At 41.6% G+C, this 20,695-nt stretch overlaps 2 protein-coding genes across 2 annotated transcripts; one reads left to right on the forward strand and one right to left on the reverse strand.

Annotated features, from left to right (window-relative positions):
* Positions 1–547: 547 nt before the first annotated feature.
* srsf4 (serine and arginine rich splicing factor 4) lies at positions 548–6,227 on the reverse strand. Its single transcript, XM_008285795.1, has 6 exons — positions 6,059–6,227; positions 4,203–4,342; positions 2,662–2,768; positions 2,360–2,574; positions 2,171–2,248; positions 548–1,423 (listed from the first exon to the last, which is right to left on the reverse strand). Exons 1-6 carry the CDS (start codon positions 6,163–6,165, stop codon positions 940–942), a joined length of 1,131 nt encoding a protein of 376 aa, XP_008284017.1. The 5' UTR covers positions 6,166–6,227; the 3' UTR covers positions 548–939.
* Positions 6,228–11,783: 5,556 nt separating this feature from the next.
* Positions 11,784–20,265, forward strand: xkr8.3 (XK related 8, tandem duplicate 3). Its single transcript, XM_008285796.1, has 3 exons — positions 11,784–12,109; positions 16,398–16,585; positions 17,280–20,265. The coding sequence occupies exons 1-3, from the start codon at positions 11,784–11,786 to the stop codon at positions 18,032–18,034; spliced, it is 1,269 nt and encodes a 422-aa protein (XP_008284018.1). The 3' UTR covers positions 18,035–20,265.
* The last annotated feature ends 430 nt before the right edge of the window (positions 20,266–20,695 follow it).

Below are 20,695 nucleotides of genomic sequence, written 5' to 3' on the forward strand. Positions count from 1 at the left end.
ATAATCATGAATATCAGCCTTTATATACCTTTAATATCAGAATATTAAAGTCTTCACGCTTTGGAAACTGTTTCATCTCGTTAAAGAAAAATCCTACAGATAGTTGAAGTTTTAAATGTCAACAAAATCACATAAGTTCAAATAGTACATTTATGGGGACAACTTTAAGGTGCATGTGGTGCTTTAGTGGGTCAATAAATCATGTATGGTTGATCCAAAATACTCTAGTAATTAGCCACATTTTTTAAAATGTATTTATTGTAAACAGATTTGGGCCAAAAATTGAGTTTAATGTCAGAATAATGAAGTCCAGCAGCTTTAAATGCTCACGTGTTGGTTTTAAGAACAGTTGGACATCAGCGGGCAGATTTCTTTTCCTCAAATCTAATCAATTAAATGTGAACCAATCAAAACCAGATAACAGTTAATGATCTGTTGATTCAACCAGACCGTTTCCCATAAATCCCACAATCCTTTTTTTTTTTTATTTGCTCTATAATGACCCCAGTTCCCAACATGCATCTATAACAAACAACACAACTCCGAGTCCAGAGCAGGCATTTTTAATCTGAAACAAAATGATACAAGGATTTCACAAAAGGCGGGCAGATGTCGGATCACGCTCCCACCCAGCATATTGACAAAAACAGTATGCTTCTACGTCGATTAAAAAAGGCTAAGACACATACCATACCATCATTTAAACTTATAAAACTGAGATTGCACCCTGTTATTTTACAAACACCTCTAATGAAAAAATATGTCGAGTAAAAGTCAAATGAAGTGGAGTAGCATGTGCATAAAAGACATCGAGCATGAGTGCCTGGTTTTCTACAGCTACTTATCAAAAAACAGGAGGCGGGGGCGGCGCTGAGGGGGTCGGGGAATGTAAATAGAGGGGCGACACCGGGGCTCGTGACGAACAGTCCGAAACGTGAACTAGGAGCGGGAACGGGAGCGGGAACGAGACGGGGAGCGGGATTTGGAGCGGGACTCCGAGCGGGAGGCGGACCGCGAGTGGGAGCGGGCTTTGGCCGGAGAGGGGGAATGGGACTTGGACTTGGATTTGGATCTGGCTCTGCACTTGGACTCGGCGGGGGAGCCAGAACGGGAGCGGGATCCCCTCTCCGGCTCGCCTCCCTCGTCGTCGCTCTTGGGCGGCTCGCGGTCCTTGGAGCCGGATTTCCTCGAGCGATCCTTGTTACCTGATCTGGAGCGGGACCTGGAGCGAGAGCGGGACCTGGACCTGGAGTCCTCCTTCTTGATCTTCTTGCCTTCCTTCTTGATCTTTTTGCTCTTGGGGCTGCGGCTCCGGCTGCGATCTTTCCCCTTCTCGGCTCCGTTGCTGCGCTCCTCCTCCTCCTTCTTGTTCTTGCCCTTGTTCTTCTTGCTACGGGACCGACTGCGGGAGCGAGAAGCCGCTCTGTGGACAAAAGCAGAACCGCTTTCAATCTTTGCAGAGCAAAACTTTCTCATTTAAAACCAACACCCACATAGGATTGACTTAATAAATAACCCTTAACATAAAACGTATCACAAAAAAGGCACATTAAAAGAAAAAACTGCGAAGAAAAATAAAACCCATCTACGCTAAATTTGTAAAGCAATTTTTAGCATTTTGTGCTTTTTGTGATGCGTTTAAGTCAAACTTTTGTTCAGTATTCACAGATTAATACAAAAACAGGCGACGGAGTGTTACTACACGTGTGAACGGTACACAAGGAGGTTTAAATGTTCTACAGACGAATGAGGTGAGCGCTGATAAAAGCGTCGCCGGACCTTTCATCAGTCAGACAAGATTCAATCTGCTCATATTACTGGATTCACCTTGTCCATCCAAGTGTGATATCAACCTGGATATTTCTCTTTTCTAGTTTTGCATTGATGCAAAGCTTGATCACTTATCTTGATATACGCTGTTTGCTGATAATGACAAAGAGCTGAAACAACTATTTGCATAAAAAAACAATTAGATGTGCCTCTTTTTTTTTTTTGCTTGAAATCTTGTCACAGTCAAACTAAACATCAGGTCTTAACTTTGCACGGGCTAAACACCTGCTTATTGGTCGGCACTACGATTTACAGACGCTCCCTGAACGCCTCGCTGTGGTCCAGGCTGGCCAGATGCAACCAATGCATTTAAAACACAAAACAACTGATGGAGTCTCACCTGGAGTGCGAGCGGCTGCGACTGCTGCTTTCACTGCGGCTGCGGCTCTTGCGAGATCTGCGGCTCCTGGAGCGAGACCTAAAAACGAGAGATTAGCAACAGTTGGCATTAAGCTAACAAGCTGCAGCCATCGTCAAGCTTCCTCTCTGTTCTTACAACTGATCACAAAGACGTTAACACGCTTCTAACCTGGAGCGGCTGCGGCTGCGAGAGTAGGAGCGGCGGCGCCGGGCACCGGGACGATCCTCAATGAGCCGGATCTTTCTGCCGTTCACCTCGGTGCCGTCCAGCTTCTCCAGAGCCCTCTTCATGTCCGAGTACAGCCTGAACTCAATCACGCCCTCGTTCCTGCGACCCTTGTGGGTGTCTGCGTAAGTCACCTCCCCCGCCTGCCTCATGTAGTCCTTTAAAGACAGAAAAACACACATGATCGTCTGTTCAGCTAGAAAAGAAAGATGTATCGTAGTTGCGTGACAGAAACGCGGTCCTACCTTCAAGTCCTGCCAGCTACAGCGGCTGGAAAGATTCTCAACAATAAGCCGATAATCTGTCCTCATAGGCGGACCATATCTGTCTCTTCCCCAGCGTCCATATCCACCTTTCAGGGTAACAAGGAAACAAAAGGAACAATGAGGCCTGGAAAGCGACTGAGGTGGTGCAATTATGCTAAACTCCAAAGCTACACACTACAAAAATATATCAATATTCACTTGGGAAAAGGAAACAAAGAAGGGGAAAAGCAAAAGGTGAAAAAGACTTACAAAAAGAAAAAAAAAAGTCATTAAATCCTAAAAAGATCCTAGTTATTTCTTTTCTACTAGATCTTAAATTTAAAAGCTTAAGCCAAAACAACACAACTGTAAATTTTGGTACAAGTTCAATCAGCCTATTTTTCTTTTTTAATAAAAAAATACACACAAAAAAGAAAAAAGAAAATGAAAAATCATAGCTGATCCAGGAAGTACTTACGGTGAACTAAAGCATGTTTCTAAGCTATCCTATCTAACAACATTTCACTGTTACAAAACATGTTCTTTTTTTCAGGCACCTATAAGAGCTGAACCCACATCTCTTCCTAACCCCATGGCATCCTCACCACCCGGCCTGGGCCTAATGGGAAAAGCGGTCTTCATTCACAATGGCTCCCTTTTTTGGTCTGCCCAGGGGCCCAGAATGGTCAAACCACACTCTTGGAAAGGGGGGACACCATGGCCAGCAATAGGGGCAGGCAGTCAGCAAAGGACTCTTTCAATTAAAACATTGAGGTTCTTTGTTAAATCTTTACCTTTAAATTGACAATCATTTTAAATGAAATAAAAAACGGAATAAGACATCAATAGATTACAAGATATTTAACAATCATTTTTGTTTACAATATTCAAATGAATACAGTTATATTCCTTTCTACTAGTTAGCCATTTCCCCATCACACATTCACATGATTATTAGTTTCACCACAACAACAGTTTCCATCACATGAAAGATATTTGCCCAGTCATTGGTGGCTCTGGTGCACACAAGTTTAATCATGTTACGAGCTGATAAGGACGCTTCCTCCCACTGTCTGCTGTAGTTTTTGGAAAGAGGAAAAGTTAGCGGTGACTTTCTCTCATTAGCAAGACAAACCAAAACAAAACCCAGGAAAGGAGACACGCCTGTATGTTAACAAAAGGGGGCCATCAAAAACCTGGAAGGCTCATTGGAAACAGAACAATGGTGAAAACTGATGAGGGGAATGCGATGGGCGTGTGTCGCTCAAGGAAATAAATAAATCAAGCTGGAAAAACAAACAAGTTACCCACCAATAGAGCAAAAAAAATCAGATGTTCTCCTGTCTGTAACCCACATCCCCCAGCTCAGGACACCTTCTACAGAATTCACACTATGATATAAATTGAATGCACATCAGCCACCAAGGACAAGCGAAAAAATTTTGCCCCTTTGAAATTTAGATTAACCTGCGATGAATGAAATCCCTCATCAACCACATTATTCACGTGAAACAAAAACACAAACTCTGCCGGACACTTACTCTTTCCACTATAGCCTCCGTCCCGCCGGGGTCCCTTGGTGTGCTCCACAATGACCCGCTCGCCGCACAGCTCTTTGCCGTTCAGGTCGTACACCGCATCGTCTGCGTCGCGGGGGTCATCGAATTCAACAAACCCGTACCTACAGGCGGGAACGGGACACGTTTCAGCGCTTCAGCAGACAGGAATATGCTCGTCATCACAGCAGAGGGCAGACTTGCACAAACTGGCCCAACATGTCGGGACACCGTGTACATTTACACATAGATCATTACAATCACTACATAGACTCACTTTCTTATACATACCAACTCGTGTACAGTCCTGCTACCTGTTTGCTAATATTATTAAACATTCATTTGTATAAATACTAGTTATATGACAAAATGAAGACAGCAACAACACTTTTGTCACATTTAAACAAAAAATGTCATGAATTAACCAGTTCCTGCCTCTAAAACATGAATAAGTGTGATTGACAATCTGACAGACAGCGTAAATGTTGATTAATGTGTCGATCATTGACAAAATCAATCAATTATTTGATCTTTAAAACGTTAAGAGTTTTCAAACGTTCTGAAGTGCTTTATGTTGTCCACAACCCAATCATATTAAAGTCACTGATGAAAAGCCTTAAATTCAAAGTCTTCTGCATTTCATACGTGGATAAATGTTGTTTTTTGTGATTTATTTATTACAGTGAGCTGACGCGAGCTGTTTAAATGTGTTCACTTTGGGATTTCTGCAGTGTAGCCGGAGTGACTGAACAAATAATCTCCTCTTAAAGCTGATGATGCAATTAACAAATTGCAAAGGCTGCAGGTTATAATATATATTATGCAGCACGTCTGACTCAGGGCTTTTTTATTATCATCACTACTTCACTACGCTGACTTCACCAGGTTAAATACTTCAATGCTGCTCCTGAGTCCAGAATCACAGACTGACCTCAAGTCAGAGAGTGTTTACACAAAAGGTCTCATCAAGTCTGTAATTGTATTTTTAAAAAAAATAAAAAATACTACTACTTTAGGTATTTCGGCATATTCACAGCTGTTTTATCTGCAATACCAGTTAAAATGGATTAAATATAAACGTTGGGAGAATCTAATGCAGCGTCTCCTCCTGCTTTAGGAAACACTGCTATTGTTATTTCTCATAGAAAAGGGTTCAAAACACGTTTTACATCATTTACACTGTGAATATCAAAATGAAGCTTGGCTGTAATTTAAAGAAAGGAACAAAAAGTGAAATTAGATATCTTCCCTAAATCGTCTTTTTGCACAAAACTCCTGAACACCAGATTCATCGACAACGAAAACCGTCTCCGACATTTAAACTGTCAGTTCACGAGAGGAGCTCCAGCGGTGGCTAATTAACGACCGTAGAAGCTGTCCGAGGATTCTGTTGAACACGTGGGAAGTGTGTGATTTCAACTGTTTTGTGAGGCAGCTTCTTATCAGAAGCTGCACATGGGTGTGACTGAACTTGAAGTTGTATTTTGCGCTTTGCTTGTGAAACACTCCGCCGCCTTTGACTTTGCCACGTCTAATGTTAGCTAGTCGGCTAACGCTAGCGGGGATAGAGCCCCCCCAAAAACAAAATAAAACAAAAAACGGTGCCGAAGCTCGCAAACACCAACTCTAATTTCGTATTGAGAATACATGCAGCTAATCGAAACCAGGACGTCGCAGTGAACCATATTTGCGACGGCGGCCGATGTTAAACGCTGCACGTACTAAGCTAGTTAGCATTAGCAGGCCGGGCCCGCTTCAAACAACAAGGCCCGGCTATGTGCACGGCGGCCTGTGCAGACGTTTAGCTTCGACAAAACATCGATCAGCAGCCTCAACGTTACCCGTTTTTCAGATCGACTTCGAGTATCTTCCCGTAGCCTTTGAAGAACCTCTCTACGTCCTTCTCCCTGGCCCTGTAGCTCAGCCGTCCGATGTAAACCCGCGACATTTTGTTAGCTTCTCCGTTCCGCCGAAATGTGCGACCCGATCATAAAACACCGAGCGAGCCACATGGCGCATGCGTGGGGCTGCAGACATACGAAACGGGCTCCTCCCAGACGATTGGTCGAGCGGCCGCAGGGGGCGTGTCTCCCTGTGATCGTTTGTATTGTGAACTTTATTGACAACACAGTGATGTTACAACACTAATAATATTACAAAGAGCATCCTGAAAAATAAAATTAATTACTTAAAACAGAAACACAAGCAGGAATTAAACTGCAAAATGTAAAACAATGCATAATACAGAAATTAAGAGAGAACAATGGGCAGAAATGTGCCACTAGAAACTACGTTTAAATCACATAATTACAAGAACTAAATTAGGATTTTGACAACTGAATGTGGAACTAAAATACCATTTGGTCTAATAAACTCAACTTCAGATTATGTTTTTGTTTGTTCGTTTTTTAAATCATACAATTTTTAAGTTGATAAATTCAAATTATGTGATTCAAATTCAGTTTCAGCAGCATTTATTCCTGCGTGTACAGATGGGTTATAATACAGATTCTGTTTATTTCCTCCCATCAATGGACTTCGATTGTGTTGTTGTATGTTGTGTAACTGCTGTTCTGGGGTTGTGTTTGGTCTGCTTGCTCAGATGTAAATTAGCTGCTTCGGTGCAGTTACTTTTAACTGTATGCTCCCCTGCAAACAAAACAGTAAAATAGAATAAATGATAAATAAGTGGGTTCTGGTCACAGACTAAAAATGTCCCAGGCATATTATCTGTCTAACAGGGCTGAGGTTCAGGGAATTTAGCGAGCAAGCAAGTGTATTTCTATAGCACATTATTAATCACAGTTATTCAAAGTCTTTTACAGGCAAAACAAATACAAAATTAAATTATATAAAAACAATAGAAAAGTTGAATGAAGTGCACATACTACTTAAAACAGATGGACTAAAAAAAGACAAAATAAAATAAAAATACAAAAAATATAAAAGAACAAGTTGATGAAAATGAATTAAAATGAGGTCAAAGTGGAAAAAAGTAATATAAAAGTACAATAAACTTCAGCAGGCTAAAAGACCTTACAATGAGTTTATTCACAGTTTCAGCTTCTCAAATGTAAAGATTTGAATCCTCGTCACGATCATGATGAATGTTAATATAGCACAGGCCCTAATATTTGGACAAAACAAGCAATTTGGAGACTTTATCTTAGATGTCTGGGAAACATATTTAGTTCACTGCTCTGAAAACAAACAAAGAAAAACTGTAAATATTAACATGTTAGAAACTGGAAGCAGTTATTTATTTGGCATTTTGCTGAAAACATTTAAACAAATAATCAGTTATCACATTGTTGCAGATTCATTTTCTGATCAACACTTGGTTGTTCTGCTTTTTCAGCTCCTTCTAACATCCACATTTGAGAAACTGAGCCTACAGTGAGAATGACTTGGTTTGACTTACCGAGCAGTACTTCTGGGTTCATTTTAAAAGGCAGATCTCTGACAGCATCCAGCTGCTCTGCCTGCTCTCACGGTGAAGCTGTGGCTGGAAACATGCTGATTATTGTTCAGACTTCATGTATAATTACAACAGTGACGACAGCCACATGGCAGCTGTGTCATCAGAAGACTGCAGTCATAGAGCTGCTGAACCTGCCCTTCTACGTTTCTGTCTTGATGCTGTGCTCCAGACTTTCAGTCACAACCTGCAGACACAGACCGTATAGTTTCATAGACTGTAACTCTGACTACATGCAGCAGCAGTGTGTTTGCAGTGATGGTTGTGTCTGCGTGTTGCATTGAAGCTGCTTCATCAGTGAACCACTAAATACACAAACACATTTGTCATCGAAGCACCGCAGGTTCAAACGTTCACAGCTGGAACGTTCACAGCACCACAGACTGAACCAGTCAACATTTATCCAGCCACAGCTTCATCATCACATCACAGTTTGGCCTTTTAAAATGAAAAATGAACAATGAAATTGTTAGATCCGGTTCTTTAGTTGGAAGCCCAAGAACAAGCCGGAGAAATCTTCAGTTCTCAGATGCAGAATTTATTTAGGTCACAGGTAAAGTGAGGCAGCGCTGGAATTCAGAGGGACAGAGAGGAATCTCATGTCCAGCTGAACTGAGTGTTTTCGGTTCCAGGTTCCAGATATCTTCTTGGGCTGGGCCTTCCCCGAACATAGATAAGATTCAATTGGCCAGTTACTAATGGTGTGGACAGACATCTTTCTGTGCTCTGTCCACGTCCTTGATATTTGGTAAGCAACGTGTGTGGATGTTGTTGGTACGGCGTGTAGCTAAAGTAACAATCGTATCTAATAGAAAAGAGGAGTTTCCGCTATCTCCAAGTGTGCAAACCAGTTCTCACTGGCCACATTATCTTCAAGGACATAAGCTCAGCACAGAATACAAACTCAGAATACATAATAACTTGAAACTTAATTAATTATAAGAACCATAGGAATCATGGAAAAATACAGACTGAGAACACATAATAGCTTGAATCATACTTAATTATAACAAATGCATCACATAAAGTGTTGCATCCATAGACTGTATAAGTGTATGGATGCACCATGTTCCTTCATCCTGCTCCACTGCAGTGTTTCCCTCAACTGGCAGCTGGAACTGGACCGACACCGGTGGGAATGGTGAGCGTATTATAAGGTGACGCAGGATTTATTGTGAAATAATGCAAAAGTATTTTGAGGTAAAACAAAAAGTGTTGTGAAGTAACACAAAGGTATCACAGGGTAATGCGAAAAGTAGTAAGGTAAAACAAGGTAAAGCAAAAGTTTTGCAAAGTCAAACGAAAAGTCCATCCATCCATTATCTATACACCGCTTAATCCTCATTAGGGTCGCGGGGGGGCTGGAGCCTATCCCAGCCGACTCAGGGCGAAGGCAGGGGACACCCTGGACAGGTCGCCAGTCTATCGCAGGGCTACACTTAGAGACAGACAACCAGCACACTCACATTCACACCTACAGACAATTTAGAGTCACCAATTAACCTCAACATGTTTTTGGACTGTGTGGGAGGAAGCCGGAGAACCCGGAGAGAACCCACGCTGCATGGGGAAACTCCACGCAGAAAGATTCCGGTGCCCCCACCGGGACGCGAACCGGCAACCTTCTTGCTGCGAGGCAACAGTGCTACCAACTGCGCCACCTTGCAGCCCCAAACGAAAAGTCTCACAATGTAATTCAAAACTACTGCACGGTGACGCAAAAAGTATTACAAAGTCACACAAAAGTGGCATGAGGTGACACAAGAAGTATTAAAGGTTCGATTGGAACTCATCTCACATTAATTACCTTGGACTCAATCTATCTAAGGACCCCTCACAACGATTTAAAATTAATTATACCTACAATAATAAAAGAATAATGGACTATCTGGATGGGTGGGGAGGGCTTCCTCTGGACTTTGGCAGCAGAATAACAGCTGTTAAAATGAACATCCTCCCTCGGCTATTGTATAATTTGTTGTCACTACCGATGGAAATCCCCCCAGAGACAATTTAGGGAATGGAACCAACACATGTCACGATTCATTTGAGACAAAAAGAGACCAAGAGTCAAACTGACCACACTGCTGCTGTCGGAGGGGGAGGGGGGCACGGCCCTACCATCGCTGAAGGATTATTATATATCAGCACAATTAAGACCCCTGGTGTGCCGGTGCAACCAAATGGAAGACTATAGAGTTATCACTAACAGACACACCAATACAATCATTACTAGGCCATGGGGGAAAGCTGAGACCCAACGGACAACAAGTCAGTTTATAAATCACTCTTTGAACATATGGGGGGACGTGATCAAACGCTTCCAGCTTCTAAATGAGGTGAAAATACTCAGATGGCCGGCGTACCAAACCTGCAATGCTGGATCAAAGGTTCAGGCAATGGGCTCACTGTGGTTTTACATCCTTGTGCAAGACTGTTAAAAAAGGAAAACTCTCTGACTTCAGAATTTATGTGAGATACATGGTTTGGGCAAACAGGATTTCTTTGGGTATTTGCAGCTAAAAGGGGGTGATCCCTCTGCAGTCACTCAAACATTCATGGATGCTTATCGCTCTGGCAACAACAAAGGACTTGTAAGTAAGCTGTACCACAGCCTCTCCTCTCTGAAGGTGGACACCACTATGTGAAACAAAGATGGGAGAGAGAGCTGGACATGGAAATAACACAGGACATGTGCCTGGAAAACACAGGCATCCTCTACAAACTCAAAGACTTGGAGGGACTTTTGCTGGAGGGACCTAATCTGTTTCTTCATCCCCCCTAAACAGAAATCACAACAAAGTGGCGTCCAGTCCAACTGCTGGAGGGAATGTGGAGCGGTCATGGCTGATCACACTCATGTGTTCTGGTCCTGACCCATTATCCAGGTCTACTGGAGTAAGGTGACAAGAATTATATCAGAGGTTCTGGGTTTTAACATTTGCATGACATTTACGACTCTTTATCTTGGGATTACTCCTGATGGTATGAATGATGCTTACCTCTTCAACATTTTGCTGGAAGCACGTAAAAAAAACATCATAAAACACTGGCTCCAGAGGGACTGCCCGACCATGGACCTATTTATTAACATTGTTAAGCAGCTGCATACCCCAGAGCAAATGATCTATGAGACTCCAAAAAGACCAGGGGAAGCACGATGGAGGAAGTGGTGTATGTTTTTAGCCACTGAAACAAACAGACATTAACAGCAATAGATGTCCAGATACTCTGTCACTGTGATGCACAGACTTAGTTCAATTCTGTTATTATTATTTTATTCATTTTATTTTTTTCTCTAATTTTACCTGAATTATTTTAGTCCGCATTTTTTTATTAGTTTTGTTGATGATGTAAATATGATTTCCTTGTTCTGAAAATGTTTCTTATAAATGTTATAAACAAAAAGTAAAAAAAAAAAAAAAAGTATTAAAGGTACATGTAGTAAAAGTACTGCAAAGTAACACAGAGGAATTGCAAGATAATGCAGAGTAATATGAGGTAAAGCAACTGAACGGAGAAGTAACACAAAACTACAACAAGTTTGTGCAAAACTATTGCGAAGCAACGCACAAGTGTTTCAAGATCATCCCAAAGCACAACAAGTGTTGTGATGTAAGACTATTGTGAAGCAAGAAGTAATATGAGGCAAAATAAAAGTCATGTGAGGGAACACAACAAGTGTCATGATGTGAAGCCAAACTTTCTGTGGATTTACTGATCAATTAATCGATAAAAAGTTTCAGGTCAACCGTCCAACCTGCTGCTTAAAGTTCAGACCTTCCCCTCCCGGCTGTAGCGCCGCGGTGGGCGGGGTTAAGGCTCACTATGCCCGGGGTCTTCAGAAGGCAGCGCTGCTCCGCTCCCCGGACGTCCCTCCACCGTCTCACCGAATATTTTCCCTCCAAACCGGCCCGGCGGGTTTAAAGTTGCTCGGTGGAGAGTTGCCGCTCAGATGTCGGAGTCCCGGAAAGCGAGTCTGTCGGCGGCGGTGAGCAGCGACGAGCCGCTCCTGGAGCGAGTAACGGTCCGCTAGCCGATGCTAGCTTCCCCGCAACAGGTGGTCGGTGTCCGGCTAGCAGGGCGCCATGGAGCGCGCTTCTTTCTCCAAATACTCCTGGATCGACTTCGCCTTCTCGGTGGTCGGGGTGTGCACCTTCCTGGTGGACTGGGGCTCCGACGTGTGGGTCGCCACCGAGTTCTACCGCCGCGGGGAGCTGGTGTGGTTCGGGCTCCTGCTCGGCCTCATGCTGCTCTCCTCCGTCGTGGTCCAGATGTTCAGCTGGTTCTGGTTCCGGTACGACCGGGAACTGCCGGGCTTCGGGACTCAGGCCGGGGCGGGGACGGTGCTGTTCGGGGACCGCGCGGAGCTGTTCTGCCTGCTGCATGTGCTGCAGCTGGGCTTCCTGTGCAGGTAAACACACCTGAGCGGCTCTTCTCAAGTCTGAGGGTTGTGCAGGAACCAGCTCAGGGTTTGATTCAGCAGCTGAAGTAACGTTCAGGTCATTTAGGGCCTTCTTCCACTTGACAAAGTGGCTGAAGGGACCGACATGATCCATCAGAGTCCACTTTGTTGTTAGGTCTGCATGTGTCCTGGGTTTATGATTTGAGCTCTTCCTCTCTCTTCAGTTACTTTCTTATGACACACAAACATGTTCTGCCCTCCTGTCAGCTCCACAGCTCACTATGACTCAGTGTATCTGAAGTCTGTTCCTTTGCACAAGAATTCCTTTTTTACATTTATTTTTAAATAAGAGGAAAATCCTCGACTGTAGCTTAAAGGAACCAAAGTGTCCAGAACACAAACAGAACCTCCGGTACTAATGGAGTCCTGTGTGCTCCATCTGTCAATAATCACTCCAACATTCTGAATTCAAGCCCAAGACACAACTGTTTCTTAAAACTCATAGTTTTTGTGCTTTTGCAGACAGTTTTATTCCATTTTAATGTAATTATCCAAGTAGCTGCAGGATTGTCATCAGATTTTGCATCAAAAAACTCATCCGTGTTTAACTTTTTAAAACTTTTCTTTTAGTTTTATTGCACATTTCTATACAAACTGATGTCACAGCATCTCGTATGAATAAACTCACACACTATCAACCGGACATCGTACTTGGACCTGCAGATGGATCCTATCTGAAGTCTCTTACGCTGGTTCAGTTTTTCTGATAACCGAGTGCAGCTTCTTATTGTTCCACTGGTGCACCTTCGTAGCCTTTTTGCTGCTGAACATTTTGTATTTTAACGTGTGCTTTATTATTCTAAACCTGTGCTGAGCTGCTTCTGTGTGCTCTTGTTGAACACTCTGCTGCAAACATGCAAAAACTAATAATAATTTTCATTGTCAATTAATCTGTTCGTTATTTTCTGGATCAACTTTTTGGTCCTTTTCATTTAAATCTCCAGAAAATGGTGAAAAGTGTCGATCAGAGTTCCTCAAAGCTCTTGTTTTGTCCACAACCCAAAGAGGTTCAGTTTACTGTCACAAAGCATTAAAGAAACTGTAGAATATTTTAATTTAAAAAGCTGGAATCAGAGGATTTTGAATTTTTCCCTCCTCAAAAATGACTCAAACCAATTAATCCCTGATCAAAAAGTTGGTGATAAATGTAGTCATTGATGAACTGGTTGCTACTCAGGCCTTTGACTTTAACTACAAACCTTTATTGGGTCACCACAGATGCATTTGTGTGTTCAGAGTGATCCACATGAAAGCAGCTGCAGATGGACAGATGCACATATTTCCTGTTGTTCACGAGCAGGTTTCTGTTAAAAGTCGTTGATGGAAGTTTCTCAACACGTAGGAAGAGTTTCAGCAACAAACTGAGTGATGTAAGAACGTTTCATTTGTCTCTATAATAGTAAAAATAAAGTTTATTTCTATTGCAGGTCTCAAAACTGGAGTTAAAAAGTGTTTTACAAACAATAACACGCAGAAAACATGAGATAAAAGAGTAAAATAAATAAAACATTAGTGAAAAACAACCTTAAAAGACACTGTCTCTTAATTTTAATATGATTTTACCTGATTATTTTGTGTAATTAAAGCCAATATGCAGGTTAAAAACAGCACTTTTATGATAATTCTATTTATTACAGTCATAGAGGACAAAAGCAAGAAAATATTCACATTCTGCAAACGGAGAATTTAGACTTTATTTTCCTAAAAGCAATATTCAAAACCAACAAATCAGCAGTCAGAACAGCTGCAGATTCTTTTAATAGATTAATTAGTTCTTAATGTGTTCAATGCTCGTAATTCGGTTATTAAACTTGTTGTTTGGTCCAAAGATGTTCAGTTTAGTGTCACAGAGGAAGAAATAAATGAGAAAATATTCACATTTAACAAGATGCAAAAGAGAATTTAGATTTTTATTTGTTTAAAAAAAAAAAAAAAAAGCAAATGACTGTTTTCTTTGTTGCTAATCAGCAATGTCAGTGTCATTATTTTTCTGTGTAATTTTATCCTGCAGTATCCATCCATCTACATTTATTTATACCTGTATGTGTATAAAATCAACAGTTCCAGTCCTCTCATTATTTTCAGGAGGTTGTTTGGTTTGTCAAAAGTCCAAAAATGGTCAAAATGAAGGTGAATGTTTCCTAAAACACCAAACATCTTGACTAAATAAAGCCTCAAAGGACTCGTACATCCAGAAATATCACAGGAGCAGCTTTAAATATCTATAAATTCACATCACCACACGGTGTAAATTGTCCTATTTTTCTGCTCTGTGTGCATCTGGCATAGATTAAGATCATTTCTAAACTTTTACTTTCACATATTTCCTACAAAGCAAAGTTGTATTTTATTATTCTAAACAAGGGAGAAAACTTTTTACAATAAGAAATGGTGAAGAGACGAATATTTTCATACATGTTTCATAGTTTCAGTCTCAATTTTTCTCAGAAATATAAATGAAGCCTTTGACATCTCCGTCAGTTCCTGTGAGACTGAACGGGATGATTCCACAGAGCAGCTCAGGCGATTTACAGTTCAGGTGTGGCAACGAGTCGGTCCGGTAACTGAGGAGAAGTGAACACATGAAATGTACAAGTAAACGAGTTAATGAGGGATGAAGCCCTTTAAAAACCTGCTGAAGACACTTAATTCACGCTGACAGATTGGGTTCGTTGTGTCTTCTGGCTGCACGATAATGTGGAAAACTGACGTCAGATACAGGAATTATGAACCACGGGACATGAAAACATCCATCTGGAAGGAATGAGTCACTTTAGAAAAGTTTTTGTAGAGGAGTGAATCTGCTCTGGGAATGAAAAACATCTCTCAAGTGGTGCAACACTAGAAAAAGCGTTTCGTTTGGATCAGATTCAAATCAGAGCTGCTGATGTAAATGATCAAACAAATGAGTTGTGTTGTGATCACATCCTTCTGTAGCTTTTCGTTGCTAAATCTTCCTTTTCGCTGTTTCTTGCTTGTGTTGTTGTGCACATATGGAGCCTGGACGTCCACAGACTTCGTGTTATGTGAATGAAGTTTAAACTCGCTTCCTTTTTCTGTTTGTTTTGCGTCTCTTTTTGTTGGTTTGTGTCTTTTTGTGGTCGTTTCGTGTCTCTTTCTGCTCGTTTCGCATCCTTTCCTGGTTGTTTTGTGTCTGTTTTTGTTCCTTTTGTCTCTTTGTTTACGTTGTGTTAATTCCCTTCCCCTTTCTCTTCCTTTGTGTCTTTTGATGGTTGCTTCACGTTGTTTAATGGACATTTCATGTTTGTTTTCGTTCAGTTTGTGTCCTTGGAGTGATTTTGCTGTTTCGTGTGTCTTTGTGGTCGTTTAAAACTCGTCTATATTAGAGAGTAGTTTTGACACAGAAGGAATCGTGTCCTTTCCGGTGTTTCTCTGCTCTTGCTGCTCATTTTTCTGTGCACATGTGCAGCCTGCAGGTGAACAAACTGTGGGTCTTGTGACACAAAGTAAACAAATACTTCAGTGTTTTCAAGAACTGTTGAATCAGAGTAAACTACGTCCCACCAAACAGACTTCTGTTGTAGAGAGATCCAGTCATAGAAAATGAGTTTGCTTTTTGTATTAAGCAGCACAGAAGTTGTAGCCTGACAAGTTGTTTTGTACGACTGTGGTGTGTTATGGTGATTGTTATGGTGTTGTTACCGTGGTATTACAGTGGCAATACGGTGCTATCATATTATATACTATTACGGTGTTATCACGGTATTAATTAAGCTTGCTTGCTTATTACAGTGTTTTGTTATTGTTGTGGTGTTGCTACGGTGGTAATACAGTGTTATGGCTTTATCATGCTGTTATTACGGTGTTACATTGGTGTTGTAGTGTTACATTGTTCTTACAGTATTATTATATTGTTACGGTGTTATTATGCCATTGTTATTGTGTTACTATAGTGTTATGGTGTTGTTTTGGTGTTACTACAGTGTTATGGTGTTGTTATGTGTTACTATAGTGTTGTTATGGTGTTACTATGGTGTTGTGGTGTAGTTATGGTGGTACTACAGTGTTATTGTGTTGTTATGGTGTTGCTATGGTGTTACTGTCGTGTTGTTATGGTGTTACTATAATGTTGTGGTGTCATTGTGATGTGGTTATGGCGTTATAGTGTTGTTATAGTGTTACTATGGTGTTGTTATGGTGTTGTTACGCTGTTGTTACGGTATTACGATGGTATTTTCTCACAGTCTTGCGTCTCGTTTCTCTCTCCTCCACTCAGGCACATCTCGGCCATCCGTCAAGGCTTCAGGGTTTGGTGGAGGAAGCAGGAAGGATCAGAGTACGCCGTTTACCTGACCCACGATCTGAGCATGCTCCGTCTGATCGAGACCTTCTGTGAGAGCGCTCCTCAGCTCACCCTGATGATCTACGTCATGCTGAGGACCAACAAGGCCCGGACCGTTCAGTGTGAGTCCTGGTGACAGTCCACAGCCAATGACGGGGTTTACAGGGTTGGGATGAAGACTTATAGAGACGGTGACATTTCATCAATAGCAATAAGAAAACTGGTCACGACACGGTTTGATAGTTTCACTTGTAAAAGAACATCACAAAACTTTGAAGTTGAGGTTGTTCATATCAGGGGGTTAAAATCAAGCTAAACTTTATATTTTTGCTGTTTTTATTCGGTCACTTATTTAAAATCAACCAAATCAGAGAAAAAAAGGTTCCCACATGACCTCTTCAGAATCAGCTGATTGGTTCATCAGTACAGCAGATAGACACATGACATGTAGGAGGAAGAACACATCTGAGTTCTGCTAGAACCTGACACCAGATCAGTTCTACATCCATCCAGGTGTCTCAGTCTGAACACTGGACCCGGTTCTGTTCATGTCCTCTGTCAGCAGCTGGTAGCATCAGTATTATGGGATGTGTCATAGTGGTACCAGTCAGACTGCAGCAGTTTAATGTCCATTAAAGTGATAAATCTGGACTTTCAAGGGCCTGGAGCTCTGGAAGTATTCACAGTATGAAGGTAAAGTTCTGCTACTGAGGTTACTGTAGAACCAGCTGGTTCTGAGGAGGTCCAGTTGGAGGATCACATTCATTTGTCAGGGACTGGATACTGAACTGGTGTTGTCACATCCTGTCTCTGCAGTTGTGAGCATCGCGGCGTCCACCACATCCATCGCCTGGATGGTGGTGGACTACCACCGCTCGCTGCGCTCCTTCCTCCCGGACAAGGCCAAGCAGGGCTGGGGCTCGTCTCTCGTCTACTTCCTGTGGAACCTGCTGCTCATCGCGCCCCGGGTGGCGGCGCTCGCCCTCTTCTCCTCGGTGCTGCCCGGCTACGTGGCCGCCCACTTCCTGCTGCTGTGGCCAGTCTTCGTTCTGTGGGTGTGGAAGCAGGGGACGGACTTCATGGACAGCACCGGTGGCGAGTGGCTGTACCGGGCCACCGTGGGCCTCATCTGGTACTTCAGCTGGTTCAACGTGGCCGAGGGCCACACCAGAGGGCGGAGCTTCATTTACCACGCGTTCATGACAGTGGACGGCGGCCTGCTGCTGGGGACGTGGTGGTTCTACCGCGACCCGGTCCAGACGGAGGCATACGGCCTGGCGCTGCTGCTGGCGCTGCCGCTCACCTCCCTGCTGGGGCTGCTCTTCAAGTCGCTGTACTACTGCTGCTTCCACCCCCGACTGTGGAGGCCGCCGCTCAGGGAGCCGGCGCCGCCCGACGACCTGCCGGACGCCCAGGTGGCCTCCAGAGACTTCTCCATCCAGGACGACCCGCTGTCCGCACAGATCCTCAACAGGCGCATGGCCCGCCACGCCGCCCGCTTCTACAGGGACCCAGGAGGAGGAGGAGGGAACTCTGACGGAACCAACGGAACCGAGACGTCGCCACTGTGACCCAGATCAGTGTGATGTGATGCTACATGGTCCCGTGTGTGGCGGTGACGGCTTGTTGTTGGTCTGCAGACACCAGAAAATGGTGAAAGTGTTTCCCAGAACCAGAAATCTGAGTCATTTTCTAAAAGCAAACTCATCATTTTGTCTCGTATTTGCTGTTTCTCTCAGTCCTTGATTATTTACTTGATTTCTAGTCGATGTAAAGACGCCGTCGGGGCTTTTTTCATCACTTGGACGTTTATGACAAAGTTTATTTTCATTATCAATTAATCTGATAATTATTTTCCCCTCAAAATTGGTTCATTTTTTGGTTCATAAAATGAAAAAAAAAGAGAAGAAGAAGAAGAAGAAGAGGCCAGTTTTAAACCAAAAACACCAAATTTAACAACAAATAAATGTTCTTGATCATTTATTTGGTAAATGAAACTAAACCTCATTAGAGCTGCAGCTTACAATTATTGCCATCAATGATGAATCTAGTGGTTATTTTCTTGAATTGTTTGTTCTATAAAATGTCAGAAAATTGTGAAAATACCCAAATTAAATTTGTTTTTGACGCCTGTATTCGCTGCTCTCAGTCCTCGATGAACATATTCTATCTCTGGTTGATGTGAAGGAGCCACTGGAGCTTTTTTCATCACTTTCTGGCATTTTTTAGACAAAATGAACTCAATCTGATGATTATTGTCACGACCATTTAATCTGTCAATTATTTCTACCAGAAAATTGGCTCATAAAATCCCCAAAAAGACATTTTTAAAGCAAAAAACACCAAAATGAATCAGCTTTGATGCTTACATTGTGTCTCGTTTTAGTCCTTTATGGATTAATTCAGCATTAGAGCTGAAACGACCATTTTCTTGATTATTTATTTGGTAAACAAAACTAAACCTCATTAGTTCTATAAAATGTAATTGGTTTGGACGCGTTTTTCTCAGTCCTGTGTGAACATCTTTGGGTTTCGGTCGATGTGAAGGAGCCATTCTGCCCATTTTTCAGTATTTCCTGAAGCTTTATACACAAACGTAGATTCAGCTGATGATTAAACTTTGGACTGAATCTATCATTTTGCTGTTACAGTGAAGAAAGAACAATCTGAAAAAACTATTTACACGTAAGAAACTTCAACCAGAACATATAGATTTTTACAAAATACTTGAACTGATGAATTGATAATCAGAATAGCTGTTGATTAATCAACAGTGAAGCAACTGAGCCATCCGTCTCTATTGACTGTTAATTTTGCAGCAGTTTTAAGTTTAATGTGCTTAAAGCCAAAATACTGTTTCAAAACCAGCTCAATAAGCAAAAAACAGATACAAGGATGAATTAATTTCCGCTTTATGTTTTATTTTACATTTAATGAAGGAGGGAATTCCTGGAAAACTTGCTGAAAACTGCCAAGAATTTAGGTTTTTACCTCAATTGGCAGATGAAATACCTGAAAAATGCACGTATTTAGTCGTATTAATGCAAAAAATAACACGACTCCTGCTTAAATGAGTCCAGTAGATCCACATCATGGTGGTGTTTGTCTGCTCTGTGTGAAACTGGGAGAGTTTAGCTGATTTCTAAACTTTGGTGCTTTTTCTATGAAGCAATTTGTATTTTGTTATTTTAGATATGTAGGTATATTTTTACATGTTGAAATACTGTTTTTTTTTAGATGTATGTCTCACAGGTCGCTGCTTTTATTTCAAAAATACAAACACGCAACCTCGTTTTTTATAGTTACTGATAATAAAAAAAATAAAAAGCTGCATATTTTGGACACCAGCTGTTAAATGGTTTAATAAGCTCAAGAGGTTTGGAAATCTTTTCTAAATGGAAATTAATCAATAAAAATGAGTTTCTGAGGCTTTTTATGTGACAGTAAAGTTTCTAAATGTTGTGTTCTTGTGGATTCGAAGCTGCTGAACCTGGACACTGAATGTAAATTTAACAACAAGTTTGTGTTTTTTCTCATTTCTTTTTTCTGTCAACTGCTGTTTTTAGACCACGAGGTGATATTTACTTCTTATTTATGGGGTAAAACTCTGGTCAGCGTTCGTTTAAATGTCCCACGAGTCCAACATCTGCGTCGGCTTGGTTCCAGGTTCTTCTCCACCTCTTGGGCTCGTTGTTTTACATGTTGAACCCGATTCAGTTGTTTTTCTGCCGAGGCTCTCGACTGTTGTCAAACCTTTTACCTCATCTGCTCCGTGCAATTATTAAAGTGGGAATGTTGCTCAGTCGCAGTGTCTTCGTGTTTCTGTTGCGTAGATTCGACACCAAGTGGTCGTTTTTTAAAGTGAAGTTGTTAATACATTTTGTGCCATGTTGTGTATTTTTCTACATTTTTTAAAACAACTTTAGCTGCAACCAGAGAATATTTTCATTATCGATTAACCTGCAGATTATTTGTAGATCTAAAATCTAAAAATAAATCTCATTGAGTGTTTCCCACAGTTTAAAAAAGATCTAAAATGTTTTTGTTTTTGCTCTTATTTGCACTTTTCCTTCGTCTTTTGTGAACACTTTGGTTTTACTACATGTACAGGCACCTTTTTGGATATTTTTCATGATGTTTAGTCATTTTCTATGAAATTAGCTGCAACTGATGAATATTTATAATGTTCTTCATTTGTGGATTATTTACCACATTGATTGTTTTCTTTTTTA

Source organism: Stegastes partitus, unplaced genomic scaffold, assembly GCF_000690725.1.
Source record: "Stegastes partitus isolate 25-593 unplaced genomic scaffold, Stegastes_partitus-1.0.2 Scaffold417, whole genome shotgun sequence".
NCBI lineage: Eukaryota > Metazoa > Chordata > Actinopteri > Pomacentridae > Stegastes > Stegastes partitus.

Bases quoted from the DNA above. Each gene is read 5' to 3' on its own strand.
- xkr8.3 (XM_008285796.1), top strand. From the start codon at position 11,784: ATGGAGCGCGCTTCTTTCTCCAAATACTCCTGGATCGACTTCGCCTTC. The intron at 12,110-16,397 runs GTAAACACACCT...TCCTCCACTCAG, and splicing joins CAGCTGGGCTTCCTGTGCAG to GCACATCTCGGCCATCCGTC. The intron at 16,586-17,279 runs GTGAGTCCTGGT...CTGTCTCTGCAG, and splicing joins CAAGGCCCGGACCGTTCAGT to TTGTGAGCATCGCGGCGTCC.
- srsf4 (XM_008285795.1), bottom strand. From the start codon at position 6,165: ATGTCGCGGGTTTACATCGGACGGCTGAGCTACAGGGCCAGGGAGAAG. The intron at 2,249-2,359 runs GTTAGAAGCGTG...TCTCGTTTTTAG, and splicing joins CGCAGCCGCAGCCGCTCCAG to GTCTCGCTCCAGGAGCCGCA. The intron at 1,424-2,170 runs GTGAGACTCCAT...TTTTGTCCACAG, and splicing joins CGCAGCCGCTCGCACTCCAG to AGCGGCTTCTCGCTCCCGCA.